Source organism: Anabas testudineus, chromosome 14 (genome assembly GCF_900324465.2).
Source record: "Anabas testudineus chromosome 14, fAnaTes1.2, whole genome shotgun sequence".
NCBI lineage: Eukaryota > Metazoa > Chordata > Actinopteri > Anabantiformes > Anabantidae > Anabas > Anabas testudineus.
Window position 1 is genome coordinate 5,867,094 of NC_046623.1, and position 13,351 is coordinate 5,880,444.

Here is a 13,351-nt window from a genome sequence, read left to right on the forward strand (position 1 = left end):
ACTGTATTGGTCAGTGCTCATACCCATGTGGGAATTTGGACCAATCAGCAGGCTCTGGTGCAGAACTAAGTGGGGAAAGCTCATAGGCCACAGGAGTTGCTAAAGTATGCCACCTGGTGGCTCTGCTAAGGCTTGGCAACCAGCTCCTGCAGCTTATTAGTAAGAAGAGTGCTGTTTCAATTCCATGTGCACATTTCCTACTTAAAACTAAATGCTGTCATACTTGGATTTCATTTTTAACCTTTATTTACTCTCTCCACATTGACACATTGACACCTGGAAGCTACTCACTGCAACTATAGACTGACTTGTGGCCAATAAGCAGCTCCAATGGATCAGCTGGGATTAAGGGCCTACTATACTGATGTGGACTGTAGCAAAAGTGACGTTGTTAAACGACAAATATTATTAGAGAAAAAAAAAGTTATGCAGTGCAGGATACCGTAAAAAAGAAACAAATGGGCCTATACTGCCCCCAAGTGAGACTAATGTATTACTGCATGGTGTGCAGAACATGTAGAAGACTTGAAAAATTATGGTCAAATAATCTACTGTGCATTATGCAGGACCAAAATGATTAATTATTCATTAATCACTGTGACATGATGATTTCCCAACATCCTGTCAACCACTGTACTTGTTACCTCTCTCTCTCTCTCTCTCTCTCTCTCTCTATATATATATATACATATAGCATACTTTTATGATTTCATGTTCAGATTATGTTATAATTTCTCTCGTTTGAATGGTGACGTTTAGAGGGTATTTTAGGTGTTAAAGCAAAAATGACAAATGTTATCTAAAACAACAGTAATACAGTTCATCCTCCTTCATGATTAGTGTATATTAGTCTATGTTTAAGATGTACTCCCTACACAAGTGACTGCCTTTTACCTTACCAGCATAAATATATACTGCAATTCCAACCCAAAAAAAGTCACCACCTGGATTTAACAAATAGAAAAGAGCCTCCAATTGGATAATTACTGCATTGATGATTATGTTTTTAGCTGGACAACAAGTTATTTAGCCCTAACTGATATCTCATTTTTTAACAACCATGTCAGAAGACACATCCTGTGGTCATAGTAAAGATGTTAATCTGATCTGTTTCAGAAGGGTCAAATTATTGGCATGAATCAAACAAAATAAACATCTAAGGAGATTGTTGAAACTACAAAAACTGGTTAAGAAGAAGTGGAAGAAGGTCATGTGGTCTGATGAGTTCAGATTTACCCTGTTCCAGAGTGATGGCCGCATCAGGGTAAGAAGAGAGGCGGGTGTAGTGAAGCACCTATTATGCCTAGTGTCTACTTTACAAGCCTGTGGGGGCAGTGCCATGATCTGGGGTTGCTGCAGTTGGTCAGGTCTAGGTTCAGCAACATTATGTGCACAAAGAATGAGGTCAGCTGACTACCTGAATATACTGAATGACCAGGTTTTTCCATATATGGATTTTCTCTTCCCTGATGGCACGGGCATATTGCAAGATGACAATGCCAGGATTGTCATCTTGCAAGGTGGCTTGCACCCTCCAGGTTGGGGGGGAGATCCTCCCTCAAGTGGAGGAGTTTAAGTATCTTGGGGTCTTGTTCACGAGTGAGGGAAATAGGGAGCGTGAGATTGACAGACGGATTGGTGCATCGGCAGCAGTAATGCGGTCGGTGTACCGGTCCGTCGTGGTGAAAAAGGAGCTGAGCCGAAAGGCAAAGCTCTCGATTTACCGGTCAGTCTACGTTCCTACCCTCACCTATGGTCATGAGCTTTGGGTCATGACCGAAAGGACAAGGTCGCGGATACAAGCGGCCGAAATGAGTTTCCTCCGCAGAGTGGCTGGGCGCACCCTTAGAGATAGGGTGAGGAGCTCAGTCACCCGGGAGGAGCTCGGAGTAGAGCCGCTGCTCCTCTGCATCGAGAGGGGCCAGTTGAGGTGGCTTGGGCATCTGTTTCGGATGCCCCCGGGACGCCTCGTAGGGGAGGTTTTCCGGTCCTGTCCCACCGGGAGGAGGCCCCGGGGAAGACCCAGGACACGTTGGAGGGACTATGTCTCTCGGCTGGCCTGGGAACGCCTCGGTGTCCCCCCCGGAAGAGCTGGAGGAGGTGTCTAGGGAGAGGGAAGTCTGGGCATCTCTGCTAAAGCTGCTCCCCCCGCGACCCGGCCCCGGATAAGCGGAAGAAAATGGATGGATGGACAATGCCAGGATTCATCGGGCTCAAATTGTGAAAGAGTCGTTCAGCAAGCATGACATCATTTTTCACACACTGTTACCACAGAGTCCAGACCTTAACCCCACTGAAAATCTGTGGAATGTGCTGAAGAAGACGTTGTGCAACGGTCCAACTCTCCCATCATACAAGATCAGGAAAAATAATTGCAACTCTAGACAGGAATAAATGTTGTGACATTGCAGAAGCTTATCGAAACAATGCCATGGTGAATGTGTGCCATTTTTGGGATGGGCAGTTTAAATTGGATGGACTAAAATTGTATAAACACAACACAATGCTACAGCATTCTCACTGTTCCACAACAGCCCTACATAAAATAATATAAATTCCAGATCGAAATTACAGCTTTTCTGAGTCAATAGAACACATTATTTACAACATTAGTACTACTACAATTTTGTATTAAAACAATGGCACTTTTAATACAGCATCATCCTCCTATGGGTGAGTTGAATTATGTGTTCATTAATCTATTTATTAAGAACTACAGTTGTAAAACTAGCAGTGTTTTTGTTGCAGTACTTGGCACATACACCAGTGTAGCCTAAACAGAACACAATAAATCTTCCTTCATAAAAGGTGATCATGTTCAGTTTATCTTCAAAGTTTTACCTGAATGATCCAGCATAACAACATAATTCAGTATCAGTTTTAGGTTGGTGAAACTGCTCCCTAATAAACTGTCAACCGAGTGGAGCTGATTAAATAGATTAACAAGCATCATTAAACTGTCAAACAATATAATTTTTAATATAGTATTATTTCATGTTAGGTTAAAAATTACCAGTTGATATTAACAGAACTATTGAAAAAACACAGTCCTCTTGTGTGTGCAGGCTGTGACAGCATCTTCTACTGTTGTCTTGGTTAGACAGACACACTGGTTTTCTACAGGTGGTTCATTAACAGCCATATCTTCTCCTGTTGTATTCGTCATGCTGCTAGCATACTGGGGCTGTGTCCATATATATATATATACACAAAAAGATGAAAAAACAACAATTTCATATTCAATAAATGGACTTTGTGCATATTTAGCTGTGGTTCATGCCACATTTGAGATTGGATACTTGTAAACTACTACATTAGACAAAGACGTATCTGCTGTGTTTTGGTTAGCAGTTAGCCATAATGATGTTAATAATAATAATGACATACTTTATTGATCCCCTTGAGAAATTGCAGTTGGACAGCTGCCAGACAGTACATATCGGCACTACTACAGAGTTTCGATGTCTTGTCCAAGGACACTAACCCTGCGGTTTGTAGATGACTGCTTTACCACCTGTGCTACTGCCGCCCCAATGTAATGTTGCTAATTTAAAACAAATGAAGCATAACCTCAGATATTGACATGTAGACAGGTGATTTTGTCCAGGAAGTCCAGGAAGGTCAAACCAGCAGCCAGGAGCTTCTCGTCTGTGTCCACATATTGTAGATAAACAGCATAATGCTACAGCGATTCATGCTACCAGTTAGCCTACTCAAATCTTGTCTTCTGTTAGCATCCTCGTTCTACCCTACCTCATTACGTGATTGGTCACTTCTGGGTTGAATTCTATTGGCTGGTGGTTTTTGTTAGGATTGTCCCAAGCATGAGCAAGACAGTTCATGAGGATATGTTTTGAGTGTGAGGTGAAAAGTTTGAGCAGGAGCACAGGAAATTAAGAACAGGAGAGCACAAACACAGTTTTGAACATGAGTTCAGCAAGTGCCAGCAGGGACATTTTGAATGCAAAGAAAGGCTTTTGAGAGAAAATGTTCCTTTTATTTTCATTAAAGTATGCTCTCAAATTGAAAAACTATGCTCTTGATTAAAGAAAGAGATCCAATCTCATAAAAACGCTACCCCGTGACTCACTTTGATGACCAGTTTCTAAACTAAAATCTGCTGTATTGACACTGATGATAGTCAGCAGTCACATTTTCTACTAAAGAAAAGATGCAATCAAACTCAACAGCAGTCTCCCTTTCTTCTGCTAAAGATGAAGCAGCAGAGGGTGGTTGAGCTGGTTTGAATTTATAATTTTAATTGGTAAAAATGCTGACAGTTGAAAAATGTCTGTTCACATAACTACATCATCAGCCTCAGCTACAAAAGTTATGATTGTCATAACTCAAGATTAGATCAGAGAGGCGAGCTGGCCCCTAGATGAATAACAACACTCCATCACTCAAATTCACTTACTAGGACAGTGAAGGATTGTTGTTCCAGCTGAACTCTTTCCATTTGCATAAGACTGAATTGAGTAGGGGGCGGTGTAGGACTAGCACCAGAAACTCCAGCTACTTATGCAGCACATTTTATTTCCTCTACATTTCTAACATTTAGATGAGTGGTTCCTAATCTTTTTTCTCAGCCAACCGCCCTGTCAGATGAGCTCCTGAAGTCACCCTTTATCAACACCACCCACCATGTTCCAAATGTGTTCATCTGAGTGGATTTTAAACAGAAAAAACATACTTCTAGAAGGTGTGTCTGTTTGTTCATTGCATTTACATGTTTACACTCTTTTTGGTTCACATCTCGTTAAGAATTTAATTTGTCTATCCAGTACTTTGAGCTTTTCTGGCTATTCAAACAATACTTTTTTTTCAAGCTACAGCTGCTGTTTTGTTGTGTATTGTTTACTCATCACTTTATAATCTATTTAAGCAGCTCTAGTCATTTTAATTCTTTTTTAGCTACCTCAACTGTATCCATCATTTTAGCTATATTTTTACCAATTTAAATGATCCTGTTAAGAGCATGTGTATAAATGGATGTTTAGAGTCATGCCAGGACGTAGTGGAAGAGCAAGACTAATTCATTTGACTTTGTTGTGCACTGGAGACATTAGGGTTTCTTTTATTTGATTGTTATTATTATTTAATGTACAGAGAACCCTTTCTATCAGATGACCCAAATGAGCAAAAGTACTGAAACAAATAGTTTTAAAAGTAAAAACTCAATAAAACTTAATATTTGGGTTAATCTCCCTTGTGTGCAATAACTGCATCAAGTATGTTACTTACTGACATCACCAAATAATCTTCTTTAGAAATTCCTACTGCTGCCACCTTCAGTTGTTGTTCTGGGGGGCTTGGTTTTGATGCATTTATCTCTAAATTAGTAGACAAAATGTTTCGGTGTGCCTGTGAATTTATTCTAATACTATGATCATGATTTATTGCATCAGTAAAGATTAGTGAGCCTGTTGATTCTATATTATATATATTCTATATTCTATCGAGAAGCTCAAACTATGAAACTGCAGTCACCATGCTTCACAGACAAACTTGTGTGGTTTGGATCATAAGCAAATCCTCCTCCACACTTTACAATTTCTATCATGTTGGTAGACATTATTCATGGTCTCATCAGCCCCTTAACACTCTTCTAGAACCTTTGTGGCTCCCTTTCCTGAAAATTATGACCTGGTTTTCTGTTTCTTACTGTGGAGGCGGTTTGCATTTCGTGGTTGTTTGTAATGGCACTAAATATTGTTTTGGAGTTTTTGTTCACAGCTTCAATAATGCTTCTGTTATCAGCTGTTGTTGGTTGTTGTTTACTTTGGCCAGCCTGTTATGTAAGTGTTGGTCAGTACACTAGTGGTTTCTTTCTTTTTTAAGGCTTGGCTCTATCTAGCTCCCCACTTCTTATGTTGATTTATCCTTTTTTAAAAACAATGCAGTGCTCACAGGCAGAACCCAAGTCTGAAACTGTGTGTTAATGTAGGCCTATTTATTGTTTAAACATGTAAAACCAGGTCATTAGTCAGGTAGACAGATACAACTTTAAAAACTTAGGTCAGAGCAATATAATCATCTGTAAACTACACCTAAATTTGGTAGGAAGCCTGTCTTTTGCTCATACTCTACCTGCTTTGCATATCTGATCTGTGACATTTAAATCATAACTGCAAACATTTTCTGTCACTGTCTTGTAGAGGAAGCCACAATAGTAGACACGGAGAAGACACCATGCCTATGAATGTGTTAAAGCCATTTACTTTTGCTTTTTTAATCATCTGTTTTTTGTCTCTTACATCAGCAACAGTTGTTTAAGACTTTAATCATGTAGAGAGATGCTTGTACATATAGGAATACCACCAGGGGATCATTGAAACCAAACTGAAGAAAATCTGTCAACGCTACACAGAAAAACCTCGTTATGTGACCTTGTATGACCCTCGCAAGCGGATTCCAGTTTACTCAGCTTACACCTTCAAGAAAACAGAGGGAAACAGACATGTGGATTATCTTTGGATGTATGAGCCGCAGGTCAGATACTTTTTAAAGTAACTATTCAACTCTCAAAAGTGGTGAAAACTACATTCATTATCATCCATTAATTCTTAAATTTGTAATCACAGTTTAAACAAGTAGTTACACTTTCTTTAGAAGATCACTTGGACCCTGATGAAATAGACAGCACATTTTTTGTAGAAGCAAGAATTAACCACAAAATCAATCAGTTTGGGGCTCAAACACAAAACAGTGGTATGATATTAGCTCTCAGCAGACCTGCAGTAGGAAAAGCCTAATTGCTCTTATATGTCTCCACAGCTGGCAGAAATCGATGGTAATGGAAATATGTTGCCCTTCCCCACTGGCTACTTGCACATGAAGTTTGAGGACAGTCAGGCAGTCCTGGACGACTATTCTGATGTGGTTCTCTATGTGAGGGGCCACCTGAACCCAGACCAGCACCAGTCCACTCCACATGACCGTGCCACCACTTACAGCCTGACCAATGTGGTCCCAGAGATAATGTTGCATTGTGGTTGTGTTATATTTATTTTTGAAGTAACAAAAGTAAAGAACAAGAGTTGTTGTGTGACAGAAAAAGAAATAAAGTCAAAATAATGCCTGTTTAGTTAATTGATATCACTTACTTCACTTCACAACTTCAGATTATGCTTAGGCATATATGAGTTTTAATGTTTGGTCTGTTGTAAAAGTGTGATTTGACTTTTATGGCTGTCTGCTGGGTTGTAGTGTTCTTAATCATTCAGTTAATTTGCTAGTAATAAAAGATGTTTGAATATATCAAAAATACAGGCTGTCACTTCTTACTACCCTACTAAATATATAAATTCTATAATTTAATATAGTACGCCACAATGAATAATAATAAATAAATATGCTCAACTCTTCTGTAAATATCAAATATTTTTACTAACCTAAAATTTAAGTGATATGATACTGTTCTACTTACTGTGAAACTAAATTAATATAGCCTTGCCATTCCATTAGTTTAGGAGAGGACTGTATGTGTTAAAAACAAGTAAAAATACATAAAGCTGTTTTAAATGACTCTTTGATTGACTATGGACGCAAAACTTTTCAGATGGATTAAGTGCTTTGTAGACAGTGAGCTGCCAAACAGGTCAAACATCTATTTTGGCAGAACACTGAGCCACAAGCTGTTTAATATTTCTACTTTATTGCAAATAAGGTTTCTTGATATCCCACAAAGTCCTTGTAATGAACTTTATAAGTAATTCTTGCCCCTTATTAGTTTGTTGCTTGTTATATAAAACACAAGCAACGTCTTTCCAATGTGGTTTTTTTTTTTCCATCACTTCTATTTACACTACCAGTCAAAAGCTAGGACACACCATCTCCTTCAGTAGTTTTTCCTATCTGTATTTTTAGTTTTGTACAATACTGAAGACACTGAAATTATGACAGAACAAATATGGAATTCTGCACTCAACAACAATGGCTTTAAATAAACCAAGTTATCCATTATATGATATAATTTTATCATTATTACACTATAGATTGTCCAAAGCAGCTACATTTAGCTTTGGCACACTTATGGCATTATTGCATCAGTTTCCCAAGGAAGTCACCTGGAATGGTTTTCAATTCACAGACTGACTTGTTGAGAGTTAATTTGTGATATTTCTTCTTAATGTGCTTTAGACCATCAATTGTCTTGTGCAGACGAAGGGTAGGTAAAGAATCAATTGCTCTATTAGTGCTACTACAACGATGGTACAAATCTATATTATGGCAAGAAACAGTCAATTAAGTAAAGAGAAAAGATAGCCTATCATTACTTTAGGAAATGAAGGTCAGTACCTGTAAATCCAAAACTATGCTTTGGGTGATGAGTTCAAATTTGAGAATTTTTGTTCTAATCAATGTGTCTTTGTTAGATGTAGAGACATCTACATCCAAGGCTTTAGACAGGAGATAAGGTTTCATCTGCCTCTCCTGTCTCCAGAGACAGGTGTAGAGACAGTGGCCCAACATGGTTCCTGTATGTTGGGCCCCACTGTGAAGCATGAAGAAGAAGGTGTGATGGTGTTGAGGTGCTTTTCTAGTGACAATTTTGGTGACAGTCAAAATTGAGGGCAACCAACATGGCTACCAAAGCATTTTGCATCAAAACACCATCCTATCTACTTTGCACTTAGTGGGACCATCATTTGTTTTCCAATAAGACAATATTCCCAAACACACCTCTACCTTATGTGAGAACCTTTTGTATAAAAAGGAGAGTGATGGAGTACTGCATCACAGTCAGATGACCTGGGCTCCACAATCACCTGATCTGAATCCAGCTGAGATGGTGTCAGCCAACAAGTACTCAACACCACTGTGAACCTCTTCAAAAATGCTGAAAAACTATTCTGGGTAACTATTTAATGAGGCTAAGAGAATGCCAAGAGTGATCAAAGCAAAAGGTGGCTACTTTGAAGAATCAAAAATAGAAAGCATGTTATTGGTTATTTCACACTTTTTGTTTACAACATCAAATTTAATGTACAATGTTGAAAATAATAAAAATAAAGAAAAAACATTTAGGGAGAAAGTGTATCTAAACTTTGGATTCGTAGTGCAAGACCCCTCTGTACAATACTGTATGTTTATCTTTATATTTCGTCTACTTATTTTAGAAAAGTATATTTCTTAAATTGAACTACTGTCTATTATTACTTAATAGCAAACTTGAGCAGATAGCTTTACACATGCTGTACCCCAACTTGGCACTGCCTAGTCCACTGTCACTATGTTGTAGATAAACTTTCATACTTTATCTCTCTTTCGGCCACTGGCTCATCCACCATTCAAACTGAGTAACATAGTACCTCTAAACTACACTGGTTACTGTAGCCCTTTTGTTAGTCACAGCGATAGATTAGACAGTTTTGCATTTTATAACTACCCTGATACCATGCTCTTGAACATCCCATTTCAGCAGTATGTGTTATGGAGTGGAAATGGAACCTTCATAGATATAGCACTTACTAGGTGTTAAGAACAGTTTTACCGTTTAGTATGAATTCCCTGTGATTGTACCCAAGTGTAAATATGTAAAATAGTAATGTGGCAAAAATGTACATTAGGTAAAGCACTGTCCCTCTAGATGGGTTAGTAATGCAGTTTTTTTGTTTGATTACCTAATTGTTCCAATATATGATATATTGGCTGCTATGCAGTAAGTTAAACTAAAATCTAATTTACAAATCACCAGCTGGTGAGGTAATTTATATGTGTATTATAGATATGACACACTATTCTCAACAGATCAATTTGTTAGTATAAAGTTAGGTAAACAAATGCAACTTTTTAGATGACTATTATTTAAAAGCTGTAGGTTAGTGCAATGCAATCACCTGTACAACCACACCCATGTGTGTTAGGAAGCCTGTCTTTTGGTCACATGCTACCTGCTTTGCATATCTGATCTGTGACATTTAAATCATAACTGCAAAAATTTTCTGTCATTGTCTTGTAGAGGAAGCCACAATAGTAGACACGGAGAAGACACCATGACTATGAATATGTTAAAGCCAATCATTTTTGCTTTTTTGACCATCTGTTTTTTGTCTCTTACATCAGCAACAGTTGTTCAAGACTTTAATCATGTAGAGAGATGCAAGGACTCCTTGTATATGGGGACACCACCAAGGGGGATCATCGAAACCAAACTGAAGAAAATCTGTCAACGCTATGCAGACAAACCTCGTTATGTGACCCTGTATGACCCTCACAAGCGGATTCCAGTTTACTCAGCTTACACCTTCAAGAAAACAGAGGGAGACAGACGTGTGGATTACCCTTGGATGTATGAGCCGCAGGTCAGACACTTTTTAAAGTAACTATTCAACTTTGTTTTCAAAAGTGGTGAAAACTACATTCATAACAGCTTTATCATCCATTAACTCTTAAATTTGTAATCACTGTTTAAACAAGTAGTTACACTTTCTTGGAGAAAGATCACTTGGCCCCTGCTGAAATAGACAGCACATTTTTTGTTGAAAGAAAGAATTAACCACAAAATCAAGAACCTCAGTGGGCCTCAAACACAAAACAGTGGCTTGATATTACTTCTCAGCAGACCTGCAGTAGGAAAAGCCTAATTGCTCTTATATGTCTCCACAGCTGGCAGAAATTGATGGTAATGGAAATATGTTGCCCTTCCCCACTGGCTACTTGCACATGAAGTTTGAGGACAGTCAGGCAGTCCTGGACGACTATTCTGATGTGGTTCTCTATGAGAGAGGCCACCTGAACCCAGACCAGCACCAGTCCACTCCACATGACCGTGCCGCCACTTACACCCTGACCAATGTGGTCCCAGAGATACGGGAGTTTAACATTGGACCTTGGCGTGAGTATGAAGAGCGGATCCGGGTCCGCCTCAACAATTTCTGTCGTGGTACTGCCTTCATTGTTACTGGTGTGACCACCAGAGGCAACATGATTCGGCGCAACAACCAAGACCGTGTGGCCATCCCTGAAGATGTGTGGTCTGCTTACTGCTGCACTGACTATGACCGCAACGCGCCCCATGATGTCCGCATTCGCTTCCCATCTCATGCAGCCCTGGCCAAAAATGCCAAAGAGTCCAACAGCGTCCATGAAATGCCAGTTCAGGAACTTGAAATATTTCTGAAAAATAATATGGATGTTGACCAGAATCTTCAGATCTTCTATGACAACTGCATCTCTCCCTCACCTCTTCCACTTTACCTGCAACACACCATTTGAAGGCTCTACCAATTACACCTTCTGTGTCCACATGGGTTTCTATTTACCTTTATGAATAAAATTAATCATTTGTGCTCTTTTGCTTAAAACAAGTAAAAAATGCTAAAACTGTTTCTGTAGTGGTGATTAAAAGTTTACTTGCAGCCAATTGTTAATACAAATGATCTTAAAATTATAATATAGATATGTGTGGGATAAGCAAATTACAAACCACTAATTAAAATATAATTATTTATTATGTTGCATTGTGGTTGTGTTATATTTATTTTTAAAGTAACAAAGGTAAAGAACAACAGAAAAGACAGACAAAGAAATAAAGAAATAAAGTCAAAACAATGCCTGTTTAGTTACTTAATATCACTTACTTCACTTCACAACTTCAGTTTATGCTTAGGCATATGTGAGTTTTATTGTTTGGTCCATTGTAAAAGTGTGATTTGACTTTTATGGCAGTCTGCTAGATTGTAGTGTTCGGTTAATTTGCTAGTAACAAAAGTTTGAATATCACAAAATTCTACATGTAGTCACACACATTGTGGAGTGTTGAATTTTTTTTACACACATATGTGTGTATATATATATATATATATATATATATATATATATAGACAGACAACATTTATTTCTAAAGACTGGCTAATTTTGAAGCAGTACATTTTACCATTGCATACTGCCATCTAGTGAGGGAAGAAAAGTATGTTCTGTGGAAACCAGTATTTTATCTGCACAGGTTGGAATGGGTGCAAAAGAAAAAATGGTATGATATTACAATGGGCATTAGATGTGCATAAACCGTGCATAAGCACAAATACGTACAATTTATCTCTTGAAGCTATAATAAAGATTATGACTATTAATACAATGCACATGAACCATAAATTAAGTTACTGTGTTAATGTACTGTTGACCCAGTGCGGTCTAATCATGTATATTTGTTTTCAGAATGTTCTCTTTCCTATTGATCTAATATAACTTTCAGCAAAGTTTATAACACAAGCAGGTTTTGCTTAAGAAATAAAAAATAAAGCTATTTCTTAAATAAAAAAAAAAGTTAGTTGGCAAAGCTGACTTTTGCAAGTCAGTCAACCCGTCATATTTATGACACTAAAGATCTAATTAGAAAACAGGCTGATCAAAAATGGATGGATGACTGCACGTTAGCAAGCAGTAGATACAGTTACAGATACAAGTATGCTGGAGATACTGTTCCACTATATTTGCTGTACCATTGATTTGTGTACAGCAGCTGTATAAACAAAGATCAGAGGACAGTCTCCTCGTAAAACTGGTGCTGCCAAGCTATTTTACACTGTGAAGTGAAAATCCTACACACACACACACACACACACACACACACACACACATATATATATATATATATATACGCACACACACATATATAAACACAGTCTCTAACAACATTTCAACAAATGATCACTTCCTCATATTATGTAAGACCTGTCACTTTATGTCTTATTTACTGTATTGCCATCAACATTTATTGTTACCTAAGTAATAAAGAATAATCCCTACCATTTTATTTCAAGGTGATAATTTAGATTTTAATATTCAGATTAAAGTAACTCACTATGTGAAAGCAGTTGCTCTGAATGTCAGTCCTTCAAAAACATGCTAACTTTGGAGTTTGTCCATTAGCTTTTTTCAATTTTTGTTAAGAAAATGTAAAAAAAAAATGTATGGCCCACAAAATAACTTTTTAGTGTAAAGTATTCTTAACTATTTTGATATTCTGATTGTAACGTTATGCTAACACATTCGAGCCTAAATCGAAGTTACCAAACCAACGTTAGCAAGTGAAGCTAAGCTAGCGCTGGCTAGCTGGTGAAACAAGCCAAACACAGCAACACATTTTCTCAGGATAGGGTGGAGACAAAAACAGAGGTAAAAGGTATTCTAATATCGGACTTACGCTGAGATGGTGGGCAGATACACGACACAAAACGAAACCTGGAGTCGCTCCTGCCTTTCTGTGTACATGACCAACTGCCTGCTAACATGCTAACAGCCTGGCACTTGCTGTGTCTTGTGGCGTCATCCTGCCCCCAACTGGCCAAAACGTGCAATACACCTTTAATACTGGAGCTCTGGACCATGAAACACAATCAAACGG

The 13,351-nt window shown here is 38.2% G+C and overlaps 1 protein-coding gene and 1 pseudogene across 1 annotated transcript; both read left to right on the top strand.

Moving 5' to 3' along the window:
* The first annotated feature begins 6,276 nt into the window (after window positions 1–6,276).
* Window positions 6,277–7,135, top strand: LOC113170933 (annotated as a pseudogene).
* A 2,836-nt stretch (window positions 7,136–9,971) lies between these two features.
* Window positions 9,972–11,450, top strand: LOC113170241 (endonuclease domain-containing 1 protein-like). Its single transcript, XM_026372258.1, has 2 exons — window positions 9,972–10,307; window positions 10,612–11,450. The coding sequence occupies exons 1-2, from the start codon at window positions 9,999–10,001 to the stop codon at window positions 11,218–11,220; spliced, it is 918 nt and encodes a 305-aa protein (XP_026228043.1). The 5' UTR covers window positions 9,972–9,998; the 3' UTR covers window positions 11,221–11,450.
* The last annotated feature ends 1,901 nt before the right edge of the window (window positions 11,451–13,351 follow it).